Genomic DNA, 17147 nt, shown 5'->3' on the forward strand with positions numbered 1-17147 from the left:
CCAGTTTCTATAACGTGGTGCAAATAACAACAGCTACCCCTTCCTGGGTGTTTGCATCGTGCTGAATGCTTCATATTTTAAAAATCTCCTTTACTTCTCACAGCTATCCCCTGTGAAGAATAGTAGCTCTTATCATTCTCAGATTATTTTATTTCAGTGAGAAATTCAGCTCAGAGCTAAACACTTGTTCAAGATCTCCTTGCTAGTGAGAGGCGGGACTGAGATTTGAACCCAGATTTGTTGAACCCATTCTGAGGTTCTCTGAGGCAGGAACAGTCCTACCACAGAGGAGTTGCTACAGAGCCAAAGTTCTCATGACGCCAAAGTTCTGGGGGAATCTGCCTTGGAAGCTCTCAGACCCTCGCTGTATGTGGAACAGAAAGGCCACTAACAGCCACCCCTTGTGCTGGGGAGTTGGGCTCCAAGTTTCATTCCCAGCTAGTTGGTGCCAGTGTCTAAGTCTAGTGCGAGTCAGAGCTTTGACCTATCTAGTGAATAAGCCCCATAGAGTTCCAGGATGGCAGCCACAGGGCAGGGCAGCTCCCTGCCAGTGCATGATCACTAGGCCCTCGCGTCGCCAGCCCTGCAGGAGATACACATTCATGGTCTGTCAGCCGTCCCGCAGTACAGCTTCCCACCACACCTGATTTGAAGCAGCATCTGAAATGAGGCTGGGAACAATGCTGTGGAGGCAATTCCAAGTCATTTCAAAGAAAGGTCAAGCTCTTTCCTCTTCCTTTCAGATAAGCAGATTTGTAGCTATCCCTACCCCGTACTCCTTCTGTATAAAACCGACTTGAAGCTGCCTCCATTCAGTGTTGGCTGACCATTCCTGCTTTTAAGAGATCGAGGCCATCCTGGCCAACATGGTGAAACCCCATCCCTACTAAAAATACAAAACTTAGCTGGGCGTGGTGGCGTGCACCTGTAGTCCCACTGCTTGGGAGGCTGAGGCAGAAGAATTGTTTGAAACCAGGAGGCGGAGTTTGCAGTGGGCGGAGATTGCACCATTGCACTCCAGCCTGGCAACAGAGCGAGACTCCGTCTCAAAAAAAAAGAGAAAAAAAACAGTCCAGAGTAGAAAAATACTTGCTGAATTATCAATGCAATAGAAACGAAAACCTATGTGCACACAAAAACCTATATGCTTTTTTTTTTTTTTTTTTTTTTTTTTAAGACAGAGTCTGTCTCTCAGGCTGGAGTGCAGTGGTGCGATCTCAGCTCACTGCAACCTCTGCCTCCCGGGGTCAAGTGATTGTCGTGCCTCAGCCTCCTGAGTAGCTGGGATTACAGGCGCCCACCACCACGCCTGTTAATTTTTTTTGGTATTTTTAGAAGAGACAGGGTTTCACTATGTTGGTCAGGCTGGTTTCGAACTCCTGACCTCAAGTGGTCCGCCCGCCTCGGCCTCCCAAAGTGCTGGGATTACAGGTGTAAGCCACGGTGCCCAGCCAAACCTACATGCAAATGCTTATTGCAGCTTTATTCACAATCTCCAGAAGCTGGAAGCATCCCAGTGTCCTCCAACAGGCCAACAATGGAACACTACTCAGCAACAAAGTATCGAATCACTGATCCACACAACATGGGCAAACCCCAAGTGCATTCATTATGTTGAGGGAAAGAAGCCGGACTCAAAAGGCCATACCCGAATTCCATTTATATGACATTATGGAAAAGGAAAAGCGATGGGGTGGGAGAGCAGACTCGTGGTTGCCCAGGGTTAAGGGTTGGGGAGGTTCAACTACAAAGGGACAGCACGAGGGGAGTCTTTTGGGGATGATGAAAGTTTTGTATCTCAATTGTTGTGATGGTTGCATGATAGAACTGTATACCAGAGTGAATTTCATAGTATGTTAATTTTAAAAAGTCAAGCAACTGGGCTGGGCATGGTGGCTCAAGCCTGTAATCCTAGCACTTTGGGAGGCCGAGGTGGGTGGATCACCTGAAACCAGCCTGGCCAACATGGTGAAACCGTCTCTACTAAAAATACAAAAAATTAGCCAGGCGTGGTGGCACATGCCTGTAATCCTAGCTACTTGGGAGGCTGAGGCAGGAGAACTGCTTGAACCCGGGACGCAGAGGTTGCAGTGAGCTGAGATCGTGCCATTGTACTCCAGCCTGGGCAACAAGAGTGAAACTCTGTCTTAAAAAAAAAAAAAAAAAGTCAAGCAACTGTTGAAGGTTTCAGGAAAAAACTGTAGTGAGGTGGGGAAGCAGGGAACTACATTTAGATACAAGTTAATTTTGATGGATCCCCGAGAGAATAAAGGCTCACTGTATTCAGTAACAAACAAGCTTGCTGTTCTCAAAATATATCTGATAAAACTGGGGTTTGTTGGACTTCAGCTGCGTAAACAACAGAGAAGTCACAGGTATGTCTGGTGTAAGAAATCAGACTTTGCTTCTAAGAAATTACACAGTCTGTGCTAGAACTAAACCCTTCAAGTTCCACGAGCCATTATCTGAGATGATCAGTGTCTGATTGCATCCTAGGAAAGTCCACAGAAATGCTGTCTTCAGTGGAATCCTGTCCCAAGGGGCATGCCCAACCTACACGATGCACCCCAACGCTGTCTGTGAAACTTACTTGGATGAATGTTAAGATCAGTGCTTACCTGAGGACCATGACTTTGTGGCTTAGATGATTCTTCCTTTGCCAGGAAGGTCAATTATATACTAAACTCTGAACATGTGCTGACTGTATGTCTTTCCTGATTAAATGCATTGTTCTAATAAGTTCATCAAGTATAAAACCTAGTGATGATGGATTGTTTTTTTCTCCCCTCACCTTGCTGCTGGAAGAAAGATAAAGCCAATGTAGGACTTGGGACGATCAGATCGAGTTAAAGTAAGGCTTCACAGCTGCCCAAATTAGCCAGGTTCTAAAGAAAAATCACGCGACCGACCTATTTTGATCATAAACAATTTTATTTTATTTTCTCAGTATGTGCCCTTGAAGATTCCAAAATGTTGGAGTTTCTGATTCTCCTGGGACCAAAGGTAAAAGCATTGTATGGAAACACTCAACCTTGGCTCATTACTCTCCTGAGGAGCAAAGTCGGGAGGCCTCAGAGAGAGGGAGCTGACACTCACACCTTATTCCAAGATGGGTAACACAGTGAACAAAGAATTAGTAAAACATAGACTCAGTCTGTAGAGGGCTTCAAATATACATATTCTATATATATAAACCTGTTATATAGGATTTCAACTTATTGGTTTCCTTGTGATTGGTAATTAAAGTACAAATGAGAAAGATGTTGCACACTGCTGATTTCCCCTTCTCAGCCCCCCTCCCTCCCCAACATAAATAACATTACAAAGGTCAGCTGATCCTAAGAATTTTTGTTGTTGCAAATATTTTGTTTTAAAATTCATATTCCCCTTCCTCCCCTGCAAACTACCTCTGAGAGTTTGTAACATAGCAGCACGGAACGTACAAGACTGGGGACAGCATGGAGGTCTAACGGAGAGAGCGCAGAACGTGGCTTCTCACCGACGGGCACCAGATGAGCTTCTGCATTTCCACTGACAACAGAGGCTACGACAGGAAGCAGAGAATGAGCAATGCGGCTTCGTCCTCCTCCAAAGAGGAGGCTAGCTGGACCACTGAGAAAAGCCCTAAAGGCAGTGAGGTTTTTGGAGACAGAGCACAGCTCCAGAAATGTCTTGGCTCAGTATTTACACAATATCTTGAAGCTGCACTTTCCTTTTAAGAAATGTGTGTTTCTGAAGGTGCCTCTTCTGAGGCTGGTTGGGGGAAAGGAGAAACTTAAAAACAAACCAATTCCCGCATATGTAATAGTCCTGTTATAAGTCTTAGTTATTTTCACACACATCATTAATAGTAGATACTGACAATGATTGGTTTCTTTTTTCTTTTCTTTTTCTTTTTTTTTTTGAGAGCATGAGTAAAGAGAAAGAGAGAAAGAAGAAGTGCACTAAGGAGAGCGCCGTCCCTTCTTCAGCATTAAGTGACACTGGATGGTCTGGATTCGGTTCTTGGCCGGGACAAACTCGGGCTGAAGCTTCAGTGTGGATTCATACCACACCAGTGCTTTTTCAAATTCTTCCTGTGAGGGCCAAGGAGACAAACGTGAGGGGATGGCATCACCAGGCTAAATATATACTGTGCCCTCTTTTTTTCTCAAGAAGCACCTCTGTGCTAGGGACAACCCTGCAGCGTTTGCTCAATGGATCTAAGTCTCTGTGGACAAGTCTGAGGTTCCTCTGGGAGGAAACAGCTGCCTTCATCCCCGAGGTGTAACATCACAAAGGAAACTACGGCAGAGCCCAAGAACAAAAGGAAAAGGGGTAGAGCAGCTTTTACAAACCCAACAACAGTCGTAATTGTGGTAATAATAAGACCTAACAGTCCTGAGTGCCTGAAATGTGTCAGACACTGTGCTAGGTGCTTCATGAAATCCTTCCATTTAATCCTCACAGAAACCTCTAGAACCATGCCTGACAAACGCCCATTATGCATCTGCCTAAATTTTCTAATGTAGCTAGAAAGACGGAAACTAAGTCAGGTATCTCAATTGGACTCGAACATTTTGAAGAGTTTTAAAATTCACTTTAACATTTAAAAACTCCAACAAAGATTAGGAAATGATCCCTGCCATACTGAAGGTTAATCTTTTACTTAGAGTTACACTCTTAAAGAAGAGCCCAAATCAACTGGTTCAATGACTTCTAGCCAAATGAGAGACACAAGCCCTCGCTCATAGTAGCAAACTTCACGTTTACTGGGGGCAACAACAGATTCTTCAATTTAAGAAGCAGAGGGAAATCTGCATATTCGGCAATACCTCCCTGGCAAAATACTTCTCACCTCTGAAGTCAAGGAAGCTGGCAGCCCAGGGCTGCTCACTCCATAAGCCATTACTGAGAGCATCTTGGGAACAGCCCTATGTGTGATGCCACATTTTAGATGAAAGTGAACGGCATGATTCTCATGCTAAACTGGGTTATGACAGCTTTTAGGGGGTCCCCCTGGGATTTTCAGTTCTGAAATCAGTTCTTGTTTCTGATCAGAATGAGGGATCTGGATGACTTTGCCATTTTCTCTCTAAATGGTATTCCATGAAACTAGTGGAATTTCATCATTCATTAACTACTTGGTGAGCACCTACCACGTGCCAAAAACACTGTGAGGCACCGGAACAGGGAGGTGAAGAGGAGTCTTGTCCCCAACGAGCCCATAGGCTAGAGGGAAAGACAAATCCTTAAACAAAAAATTATAAAACAAGGTGAAAATCCAGCAAGAAAAATATGCACAGGGTGTCATGAGTGCGATGACAGGTACCTTAGCCCAACCTGGAAGCAACAGAGCATGTTCTACATGGCATGTCAGGAGAGGTTCTCTGGAACAGGTAGTGTCTCCAGGAAATTGTAGGTAAATCTGACTCTGCTGTTGGTGTTCAACTCATGCTGAGGAACTACGCAGTTGCAAATACTTAGAAGAATTTCATGTATTATTTTTTTAAAACACCTCTCAAACCCTTATCCACAAAATATAACATTTTTTTTTGGAGCTAGCAATTTTAGACAAGTTTACAGGAGACTGGTGGGCAATGACATATTCAAAGAGGTTTTGAAATCAAAGAGGTGCTGCTGTTTGGCAGAGTTGGTACATTCTGCTCACACCCCCATCTCACCATTGCCACGTAGACATTGCCCAGAGTGAAGTGGTTCACAGCAAAGTGTGGTGCGATCTCTACTGCCATGGTGGCCACTATGACGGCGTCATTCCAGAGCTTGGCATTGTGCAAGATGTTGGCCAGGCTAATCAGGGGCACATCCTGGGAGAAGAAGGAGAATGGTGAGAAGGGAAAACTGGGTTTTGAGCTTTCATTCTTGTTTTTGGTGATCATAAAGAATATAGTCGGTGCTTCCTGGTGAATGATGAGAATAGTGCCACTCAAAGCGCTTTTCTGCTGTTTGCTACTAGTCTGTGATAGATAAGGTGCTTGTACCAGAATATCAATCAATTCCTTCTTTCATTGGCAGAGTCTTGCTTCAAAAACCAAACACAACAAAATGTCAGCTGAAGTAAACAATCCGCTGAATGATGTAGTTGGTTTCTTCTGGTGAAGCTCCTTGTCTCATTGCAGACTGCTAATAAAAAGTCTGTGTACTGTCCACAGACCACACTTGGAGTCATGCTGTCAGAAAGTCAAAATAATTTCTGCAAGAACCATCATCTCATTAGGGGTTGGCAAACTGAGGTCTAACCTAGTCTGCTGCCTATTTTTTAAAAAGTTTTATTGGGACACAATCATTCCCAGTCCTGTACGTATTTCTGTGGCACTTTTCATACTACAATGCTAGAATTAAGTAGGTGCACCAGAGGCTGTCTGGCCTCGAGAGTCTAAGTGTTTTATTCTCTTGCCCTTTTCAGGAAGTTTGCTGACTCTTAGAGGTGGAGCCTCAGCCCTTCCCTATTGCCTAACAGTAGAGAGTACAAAATGATGGATGGAACAAGTAGCAATATTGTTGCAATACTGTTATCATCACAAATATCATTCCCTTTAAGTGCCTTACCTGAGCAATGCTACCTGTATCACGCCATATTGGGTTCTATAGCAGACACAGAAGAAACAAAAAAAGGACCCATCTTTGTGACAGCCATAGAATGCATGACCCTAGATGAGCTCATTGAAGTTCAATAAGGTGCCCAAATTCACAAAGCTAGTAAGAGGTAGAGCTGTGTTTAAAACTCAGCAATGCCTGGCAGTGAATCCTGTGTTCCTTCCATCATTCCATACACTGCCTTGATGAGTAAAGAAGACACCAGCCACGTCTTTAAAAAGTGTAAGATCTGGATTAATGCAGAACTCAGAACACATGGATACAAATGTGCTGATAAAAACCATACTTTCTCACCCATCATAACAACAACTGGTCTTCCGGAAAAGTTTGGTGTCACACAGGGTTAGCTGGTTTGGTTTTTGTTTTGTTTTGTTTTGTTTTTGTGGAAACAGTACAAGTCAGACAATGATCAGGGACTGATCAACGCATGTGAAGAAATGGAAATTCGCTTCTATCTCTGTGCTTGGAAGCAAGCTCAAGCCAAGAGGATAAGCAAAACAAGTCTAAGAGGTCACCAGGCCCCCGAGGACAAGCTAAACTCAGATTGACTTCTATTTGTCAGCCCACTTTGGCCAGTGCATTTGCTGTATGTTGGGTGGCTCTGAACACAACAGAAAGGGGACTCAATGCAGTAACGTCTTACAGTGATCTGGAAGGCCTTCCCCACGTTCCAAGCTGCTGAGGCTGGGGAGGCACGCAGCAGGGATAGTTCACAGGCTTGCTGGGGCACATGCCCAGTCAGAAGGTCTCCTGCCCCATTCTCTCCTTGTAACATGTCCTCACTGGCTGAGCATGAGGGAGGCTGGTTGAAAGGGCAGAATAAACCATGGGGAATGGAAAGGACCAAGGGGCAGAAATTCCCACCTTCTGAGTCCCACTCACCTTCATCTGGTGTGGTGCATAGTGCAGAGCCTGGCGGAGGCAGTCGATTGCCTTCTTTCCTTGGCCTTTCACCCTCCAGTAGAGGGCTGCCATGCTGGAGAGGACCCAGGATGTCTGGTTCTGCAAAGGAATGTTAGCTAAGGCTGGTGTCCTTTCAAGAACATACTCATTTATTACCAAGATTAAGTTCAGTTACACAAGTCACGACCATTCAACTGAGTATTTACTAAGTGCTGGCACTCTGCTTAGCACTTTCTGTTCCTCCTGTCCTTCATTAACCCTTAGAACAATCCTATGAGCTTGATACTACTATTACAGCCCTTCTATAAATGAGAAAACTATGACTCAGAGAGGTTAAGTGTCTTGCCCAAGTTCACTCAACTACTGAATAGCAGAACTATATCTCATATCTATGTTCTATTTTATTTAACTTTCTGAATAGGTAACATATTCACATGTTTTAAAAACCACAAAGTATACAAAGTTATACCGTGAAGTCTACCTCCCATCCTTGTCTCTATGGTAGACAAGGAAACGCTATTTTTAGTTTCTTACGTTTCCTTCTAGAATGTCCTCCCCTCCCCTCCCCCCCTTCCCCCCTCCTTCTTCCCCTTGCCCCCTCCTCTCCTTTCCTTTCTCTCTTTTTTTTTTTTTTTTTCCTGAGACTGAGTCTCTCTGTCGCCTAGGCTGGAGTGCAGTGGCATGATCTCAGCTCACTGCAACCTTCATGTCCCGGGTTCAAGCGATTCTTCTGTCTCAGCCTCCCGAGTAGCTGGGGTTACAGGTGTGCACCATCACGCCTGTCTAATTTTTGTATTTTTAGTAGAGACAGGGTTTCGCCATGTTGGCCAGGCTGGTCTTGAACTCACGACCTCAGGTGATCCACATGCTTCGGCCTCCCAAAGTGCTGGGATTACATGAGCCACAACGCCTGGCTGGATTATAACAATTTAATCTCCGGCCAGAAATATGTAAGTATCACCACTTCCTTATAGCCCCATCACAGAGTTTGTTACTATACTCTTAGGCCTCTGCCAATCTGATGGGTGAGAAATGTGGTTTTAATCTGCATTTCCCTTCTTATGGGTGGAGCTGACCATTCTTTCATATTTGTTAGCCTTTTGTACGTCTTTTCTGTAAACTATCTGCTTTTATATTTTAATTGTTCTGTGAGGCTTTTGTCTTATCTGTTGGTAAAAAGTTCTTTATATTTTAGGGAGATCATCCTTGCCTATGATTTACAGATACGTTTCCTGAGTTTGAAGTCTGTCTTTCGACTATGGTACTTTGTGTGATGCAGATTTTGATTGCTACAGAATTTGTTTTTTTCATGATCTTCAATGACTTCTGGATTTTCCAGTTGTAGTTAGGAAGCCCTATCTCATTCCAAGGATATCAAGAAATTTTACTGGGCCAGGCTTGATGGTTCACAGCTGTAATCTTAGTGCCTTGGGAGGCCAAGGCAAGAGGAGATCAGCCTGGGCACCACAGCAAGATCCTGTCTCTACAAAAAATAAAAAATTTAGCTGGGCATGATGCTGTGCATCTGTAGTCTCAACTACTCAGGAGGCTGAGGCAGGAGGATCACTTGAGCCCAGGAGTTTGAGGTTACAGTGAGCTATGATCACAGCACTCAATGCACTTTAGCCTGGGGGAGACAGACTGAGACTCTGTCTCTTAAAAAAGCAAAATAAATAAATATTTTACCATTTCCCCTATAGAATTTTTATAATTTCATTTTTTACATTTAAATATTTGATCCATTTGAAATTTAATCTGCTATAAGGTAAAAGATATGGCTCCAACTTAATTTTTCTCCAGATAGCTACTAATTTGTCTCAAAATTTAATTAATAATTCACCTCTCTCCCCAGTGAGATACTACCTTTACTATAGATAAAACTACAGTATTTAATTTAGGCTGAATTTTGAATTTAGGTCTAACTTTGGATTTTTAAAATCTATTTCATTTGCAACTTTTGGTTGATCTCTGACTCCCAGCCATTACAGAAGAGGCACTCAGAAGACATAACTGCTTGTCTGATTTCGGTTTTCAATAACATTTTTGTTAATTTTAGAATTCTACATTGTCAGGGAGTATAGTATTTACCTTCTGATCTATCACCCTATGCCTCACCTTTGTTTTAGTATTGGTTTTACAGCTGAATATAATCAGTGATCACTGACATTACCTTTGTTTGTTTTTCCCAATCATCTCCTGGTTGGCTAAAGCTCATCTTCTAATAGTTTCCTCAAGAAGGGCTCATGGGAACAATATTCTTTGAGATCACTGCTATGGGTTGAACTATGTTCCCCCAAATTTCATATTTTTAAGTCCCAATCCCCTGTACCTCAGAATGTAACTGTATTTGGAGGCCTTCAATGCAGTGATTAAGTTACAATAAGGCTATTAGAGTGGGGTCCTAACTCTAAATGACTGGATTTGTATGAAGGAGTTAGAAGAGGAGAGACACACCAGGGTCCTATGTGCACAGACGGACAACCATGTGAAGAGGCAGCATGAGGCCAACTGCAAGCCAAAGAGAGAGGTCTCAGGGGAAACCAACCCTGCCAGCACTTTGATCTCAGGCTTCCAGCCTCCAGACCCGTGAAATAAATTTCTGCTGTTGAAGCCACCCTGTCTGTGGTATTTTATTCTAGTGGCCCTAGCAAACCAATACACTCATATATGTTGAAAACTTTCTGTCTGGTGCTTTCAGAGCTAAAAGACAGCTTGGTTGGATTTAAAACCACAGCTTAGTCTTTCCTCAAATAATGTATTGGCATTTCTGTATTGCCTCTTGGTGTGGAATGCTGCTGAGAGAAATCTGAAGCTAGCCCGACTTGTTTCTCTTTGTTAAGTGACTTGTTCCTCCTTGTTAAGTGACTTGCTCTTTTTGACTGGTATTCTAAAAGGATTTTAAATAAAATGATCTTAGGCCGGGTGTGGTGGCTCACACCTGTAATCTCAGCACTTTGGGAGGCTGAGGCAGGTGGATCACTTGAGGTCAGGAGCTCAAAACCAGCCTGGCCAATGTGGTGAAAACCCATCTCTACTCAAAACACAAAAATTAGCCAGGCGTGGTGGCAGCTGCCTATAATCCCAGCTACTCAGGAAGCTGAGGCAGGAGAATCACTTGAACCTGGGAGGAGGAGGTTGCAGTGAACCAAGATTGCACCACCACACTCCAGCCTGGGTGACAAAGTGAGATTCTATCTCCAAAAAAAAAAAAAAAAAAAATTTATTTAATGCTAATATTTGACACACAAAAGAATATAAATCATTAAATACATGTATAATATATAATTTCTTCTTTTTTCTGAGGCAGCTCTTGCTCTGTCCCCCAGGCTGGAGTGCAGTGGTGTGATCATAGCTCACTGTAGCCTTGAACTCCTGGGTTCAAATGATCTTCCTGTCTCAGCCTCCCACCTCAGCCTCCTGAGCAGCTGGGACTACAGGCATGCACCACCATGCTTGGCTAATTTTTAAATTTTTTGTAGAGATGTGATCTTGCCATGTTGTCCAGGCTGGTCTTGAACTCCTGGGCTAAAGTGATCCTCCTGCCTCAGTCTCCCAAAGTGTTAGGATTATCGGAATGCGCCACCATGCCAAGTAAATATAAAATTATATAACATAAATAGTAAGTATATAACTATGCAAAACATATTCACGCTGTAAAACATACAATAATGAATATTCCAGAAATGACCACCTTACTGAAAAATGAACTTGTATTTACCGATGTGTTCTTACACCATTCCATCCTCACCCACTATTCTAAATGTTATCTTTAGGATTCCATTTCACCTTTTAAACATAGTTCTATCTCTGACATACATGTATACTTGATTCAACAATATACATTAGTTTACTTCTTCCTGCACTTTATGAAAATGGTACAGTGGTTCCTCCTACTTGAAGGGGATACATTCCAAGACTCACAGTGGATGCCTGAAACCATGGATAGCATCCAGTTTTATATCTACTATGTTTTTTTCAATCTGATAACTGAGAGGCAGGGAGCATCTACAGTGTGGGTACACTAGGTAAAGGGATGATTCACATCCCGTGTGGACTGAGTCCAACAGCAGGTGGTTTCATCATGCTACTCAGAATGGTGGGCAACTTAAAAACTTATAAATTATTTTTTTTTGAATTTTCCATTTAATATTTTTGGACCATGATCGACTGTGGATAACTGAAACCATGGAAAACGAAGCTGCAAATAAGGCGGGGGGACTATGGCATACTATATGTAGACCTGTCGAACTTGGGGCTTTTTATTCAACATTATATTTCTAAGATTCATTCATGTTGTATTTATTCAATTCCCTGCTACACAATTAAATGCTCATTAAGTTGAATACACTACATGGTATTTATCCATTTTCTGTAGATGGGCATTTAGATTGCTTCCTGTTTGTCTCCTGTTATAGTCTAGACTAGATACTGAAGAGTAGAATTTCTGGGCCACAGGATATGCATATGTTCCAAAAAAAAAACAACCCCAGAGATTGCCAAATTGTTTCCCAAAGGCGCTATGCCAACTTACAGCCCCATTAGCATTGTTTAAAAGGACCTCTTGATCCATATCCTTCTTAACCCTAGGTATTATTGGTGAGGGGAAAATGGCATCTTCCTGTGGTATTACTTTGCATTTCCTGATTACTAGTGAGATTGAGAATTGTTTCTCATGTTTATTCATCACACAGATCACTTCTGTGAAATGCCTGTTAATATCTTTAATGCATTTTTCTATTTTATTACTTTTCATCAATTTATATGTTTCATATATTAATCTTTTGTAGATTAAATGTGTTACACATGTTTTCTCTCTGGCCTGCCTCTCTTTAATTAAACAAATTAAACTTTAATATACTTGAATTCATTAACATTTTCTTTTATAGTTATTTTGTGTCTTCTTCAAGAAGAAAACTTTCCTTACTCCATAGCCAGAAAGGTCATCTCCTATATTTTACTCTAATTTTTAACATTTTGTTTTTGACACTTGAGTCCTTAATTCATATGGAATTGAATTTTTGTGTCAGATATGAAGATTGAAATTAACTTAAGCAATTGCCCCAGTACTATTTCTTGAACAGTCCCTTCTCTTCCCACCAATTTTCAATATTACTTTTTAAATATATCACAGTTCTGATGTCAGAGCAGAGGTCCCTAACCTTTTTGGCACCAGGGACTGATTTCATGGAAGACAAATTTTCCGTGGATGGGGTAGGGGGTGGTTTCTGGATGATTTGAGTACATTACATTGATCGTGCCCTTTATTTCTATTATTATTACATTGTGAAATAATTATACAACTCACCATAATGTAGAATCAGTGGGAGCCCTGAGCTTGTTTTCTTTCATCTAGATGGTCCCATCTGGGAGTGATGGGAGACAGTGACAGATCATCAGGCATTAGATTTTCATAAGGAACCTGTGTGCAACCTAGATCCCTCGCATGTGCAGTTCACAATAGGGTTTGCATTCCTATGAGAATCTAATGTAGAGGAGGCGGAGCTCAGGCAGTAATGCGAACGATGGGGAGTGGCTGTAAATACAGACGAAGTTCACCTGCCACACACCTCCTGCTGTGTAGCCCTATTCCTAAGAGGCCACAGACCGGTACCCATCTGTGGGGAGCTGGACCCCTGTATTAGAGTCTATCTCTGGGCTTTCTATTTAGTCTTCCTAGCCATTTTTATTTATGCTTGAGCAAATAGCATAATGTCTTGTTTTATTAAAAAAGTAAGGCAACTCTCACTTTATTTTTCTTTTCAAGAGTGTCAGGTCTATTCTTCATGCTTTACCTTTCCATATAAAGACCTGCTTTTCAAGTGCCATAAAAAAACCCTGCTGATACTTTGATTATAATAGCATTGACTCTATAAATCAAATTGGGGAAAACTGACATGTTTACAACATGTGTCTTCTTATCCATGAACATTATATATGTTTATTTTGGTTGTTTAAAATGCTTTTTGATAAAGTTATATCTCTTGCTGCATACAAGTCTTGATAATTTTTGTAAGATTTATTGACAACTTTATATTTTTATAATGAAGTATATTTTTAAAAATTACACTTTTAAGTTTTGTGCTGCTGTACAGAAATGCAACTTTTTATTTATTGAGTTTACAGGAAGCCACTTTGAGAAATATATTATTTCTAAAAAACTATCTGTGGAGTCTTTGGGGTTTACTATACAGATAATCATATCATCTCCGAATGATATTTTGTTTCGTCTTCTTTATACTTATGCCATTTCTTTCTTTCTTTTTTTGAGATGGACTCTTGCTCTGTTGACCAGGCCGGGGTACACTGACGCAATCTCGGCTCACTGCAATCTCTGCCTCCCGGGTTCAAGTGATTCTTCCGCCTCAGCCTCCTGAATAGCTGGGATTACAGGCCTGCGCCACCACGCTGGCTAATTTTTGCACTTTTAGTAGGGAGGGGGTTTCACCATGTTGACCAGGCTGGTCTCGAACTCAAGTGATCTGCCCACTTCGGCCTCCCAAAATGCTGGGATTACAGGCGTGAGCCACTGCGCCCAGCCTAATTTATTTTTATTGATTTACTATACTTGCTAGGAGTTTCAGTACAAGGTTGAAAAGAAATGGTGATTCTTTTTCCTGATTTCACGGAATTATTTTTCATATTTCCTCATTAAGAATCATCTTTGAAGTAGATGTATTGTTGATTATTTTCACCACATTAAGGAAGTTACTAAGTTTTACACCATAAATAGGTATTAATTATATCAAATGCAATCTACTGAAATGATTTCACGGTTTTTTTCCTTTAATGTGGTGACTCATATTTTATGTTTTCCTGGAGTTAGACCATTTTCAGTATTTCTGGGATAAACCCAACTTGGTCAAGGTATATCTTTTTTTAAAGAAATGTGCTGCTGGATTCAGTCTGTGAACATTTTGCTTATGATTTTGATACCTAAGTTCACGAGTAAGATTAGTGCTAACTTAGAAATTATATATGACAACATATATAAATATATATGATTTTTCTTTCTCATAATGTCTGATTTTGTTGTAAAGGTTATACCTGCCTCAAGGAATTAACTGGTACTTCATCCCTTATTCTAATGTCTGGAAATCTGTTTATATTAGGATGAGGTATTTCTCAAAAGTTTGTAGAATTCACACTTGCAAAATCAACAGATCTTGTTGTATTCTTTGTGAGATTTTTAAAAAACTTACTACTTAAATTTATTTGAAAATTATAAGATCCTTCAGGTTTTCTTTTTGTTCTCGAATCAGTTTAAGTCCATTACATTTTTCTAAGAAACCATCTACTTTTTTTCAAATTTATTGCCATAAAGTTGCAATTATATGCTTTTCTTATCTCTTATTTTGATATAAACGTAGTTTTGTTTCACCCTTTTCCTTGACATTGAGTATTTGTACTTTCCTTTTATCTTAATTTTGCCAAAAGTTTATTTTACTACTTGTTTCAAAGAAACAACTTTTGGATTGTTCATCTTCTCTATTGTATCTTTGTTTTCTATTTCATTGATTTCTACATCTAGTAACAGAACTTAGGAATACACAAATCGAAAGCTTACAGCACTAAAATAAGATATAAGCAAATTCATAATTATTAATATAGTTGAATATTTTAGCCTCTCAATAACTTATAGAAGACCAAAAAAATCATTGAAACATAAACAATACTATCATGAACTTAACCTAATTGATACTTCTAAAATGCTCTACCTAACAAAAGCAGAAGACAATATTCCTTTCTAGTGCACATGAAACATTAACCAAGATAGGCCATATTCTGGCCCATAAAACAAGCTTGAATTGAGCTGAAAAGAATTCAAATCATACGAAGTATGTTCATTTACTACAATAGAATTAAATTAGCTATCAATTAAAGAAAGATATCTAGCAAACACCCAAACAGTTGGAAACGAAATATCATACTCCTAAATAACTCATGGGTCAAAAAAATCACAAGGAAAATTATAAAGTACTTTGAATTGAATGAAAATGAAAATATGACAATTAAATTTGTCATAAGCTTACAGGAAACTTTTAGCACTGAACATCTACATTAGAAAAGAAGACAGGGATCAAGTCAATAATACAAGCTTACATTAAAACCCTAAAAAAAAAAAAACTGTTAAAAACCTAAAAAATGCAAAGCAAATTAAGTCGTAAGCAAGCAGAAGACAAGGAAATTACAAAGATAAGAGCAGACATAAACGAAAGAGAAAACAAAAAGATAGTGAAAAGTCAGTGGATCCTCAAACTGATTATTTAAGATCAGTAAAACTGGCCAAGCATGGTGGCTGTAATCCCAGCACTTTGGGAGGTCACAGTGGGCGGATTGCTGGAGCTCAGGAGTTTTGAGACCAGCCTGGGCAACATCGTGAAATCTCGTCTCTACTAAAACTACAATAAATTAGCCAGGCGTGGGGGTACATGCCTGTAATCCCAGCTACTCAGAAGGCCGAGGCATGAGAATTGCTTGAATCCAGGAGGCAGAGGCTGCACTGAGCTGAGATCACACCACTGCACTCCAGCCTGGGTGACAGAGTGAGACTCTGTCCCCCCATCCCCCAACAAAAAAAAGTCAATAAAATTCATAAACTTCTAGTGAGTCTGATCAGAAAAAAAAGAGAAAAGATACAAAGTACCAACATCAGGATTAAGAGAGGGTCTATTACCACAGATCCTACAGATAGTAAAAGGATAAGAAAATAATATGAAGAACTTTATGTCAATAAACAATTTAAATGAAATGAACAAGTCCCTTGAAAGACACAATTGCCAAAGATCACCAGAGAAGAAAGAGATAATTTGAATAGCCCTATATCTATTAAATATATTAGAGCTATAATTAAAAACCTCCCACAAAGAGAACTCTAGGACCAGATGGCTTCACTGGCAAATTCTACCAAATATTTAAGGAATTCTCTACAGACTTTTTCAGAAAACTAAAGTGAAGGAAACACCTCCAACTCATTAAACAAGGTCATTATTATCCTGATACCAAAACTTCACAAAAACATTGTAATAAAAAAAACCACAGACCAATATCCCTCATGAACATAAACACAGGTACAAACTGACTGACTTATCCATAATGGAGGGTGTTTATATCGACAGATTTGTAATTTCTAACTGTAGATCTATCTTTCGTTTGCTTTACATATTTTGAGGGTATTTTATTGAATATGTATAAGTTTAGAATTGGTATATCTTTCTGGTGAATTAACCATTTTATCATTATGTAGTCATTCTCTCTACTCCTAATAATTTTTGTTTTGAAATATATCTCGTTCAGGTAATTAATATAACTATGCCTACCTCCTTTTTATTAGTTTGTACCTGGTATTTCTTTTCCAACTTGTTAACATTTCTATTATGTTTTAGGTGTAGTCATAAAAATATGTAGTTCCTTTAAAAGTTTTCCAATTTGACATTATTGTCAATGCTATATTATAGATCATTTTTTATTTGTCCAGATTCTTGAATTTTTTTTTTTTGCATTTTCTTGTATTGATTTTTTTTTGGCTCATCCTCTTCTTACTTCATTATTTTATCCTCATAGGTTTTACATTTGTGCATTCTTTTAATGATACCCTTACATTTTACTGTAAAAATTCAACAAAGTCTAAACAAACTATTTGCTATTTT

The 17147-nt window shown here is 40.1% G+C and overlaps 1 protein-coding gene across 2 annotated transcripts in view; it reads right to left on the reverse strand.

Annotated features, from left to right (window-relative positions):
• Positions 1–2918: 2918 nt before the first annotated feature.
• The window catches only part of TTC17 (tetratricopeptide repeat domain 17), a 139481-nt gene continuing 125252 nt past the window's right edge, over positions 2919–17147 (reverse strand). For both annotated transcript variants that reach the window (XM_050758249.1, XM_050758248.1), the window contains 3 exons: positions 7480–7599; positions 5664–5807; positions 2919–4076 (listed from right to left, as the gene is read on the reverse strand). In XM_050758249.1, the coding sequence (XP_050614206.1) occupies positions 3945–4076; positions 5664–5807; positions 7480–7599 (396 nt within the window). In that variant the 3' untranslated portion in view covers positions 2919–3944. The remainder of the gene's footprint in view (positions 4077–5663; positions 5808–7479; positions 7600–17147) is intronic.

Source organism: Macaca thibetana, chromosome 14, assembly GCF_024542745.1.
Source record: "Macaca thibetana thibetana isolate TM-01 chromosome 14, ASM2454274v1, whole genome shotgun sequence".
NCBI lineage: Eukaryota > Metazoa > Chordata > Mammalia > Primates > Cercopithecidae > Macaca > Macaca thibetana.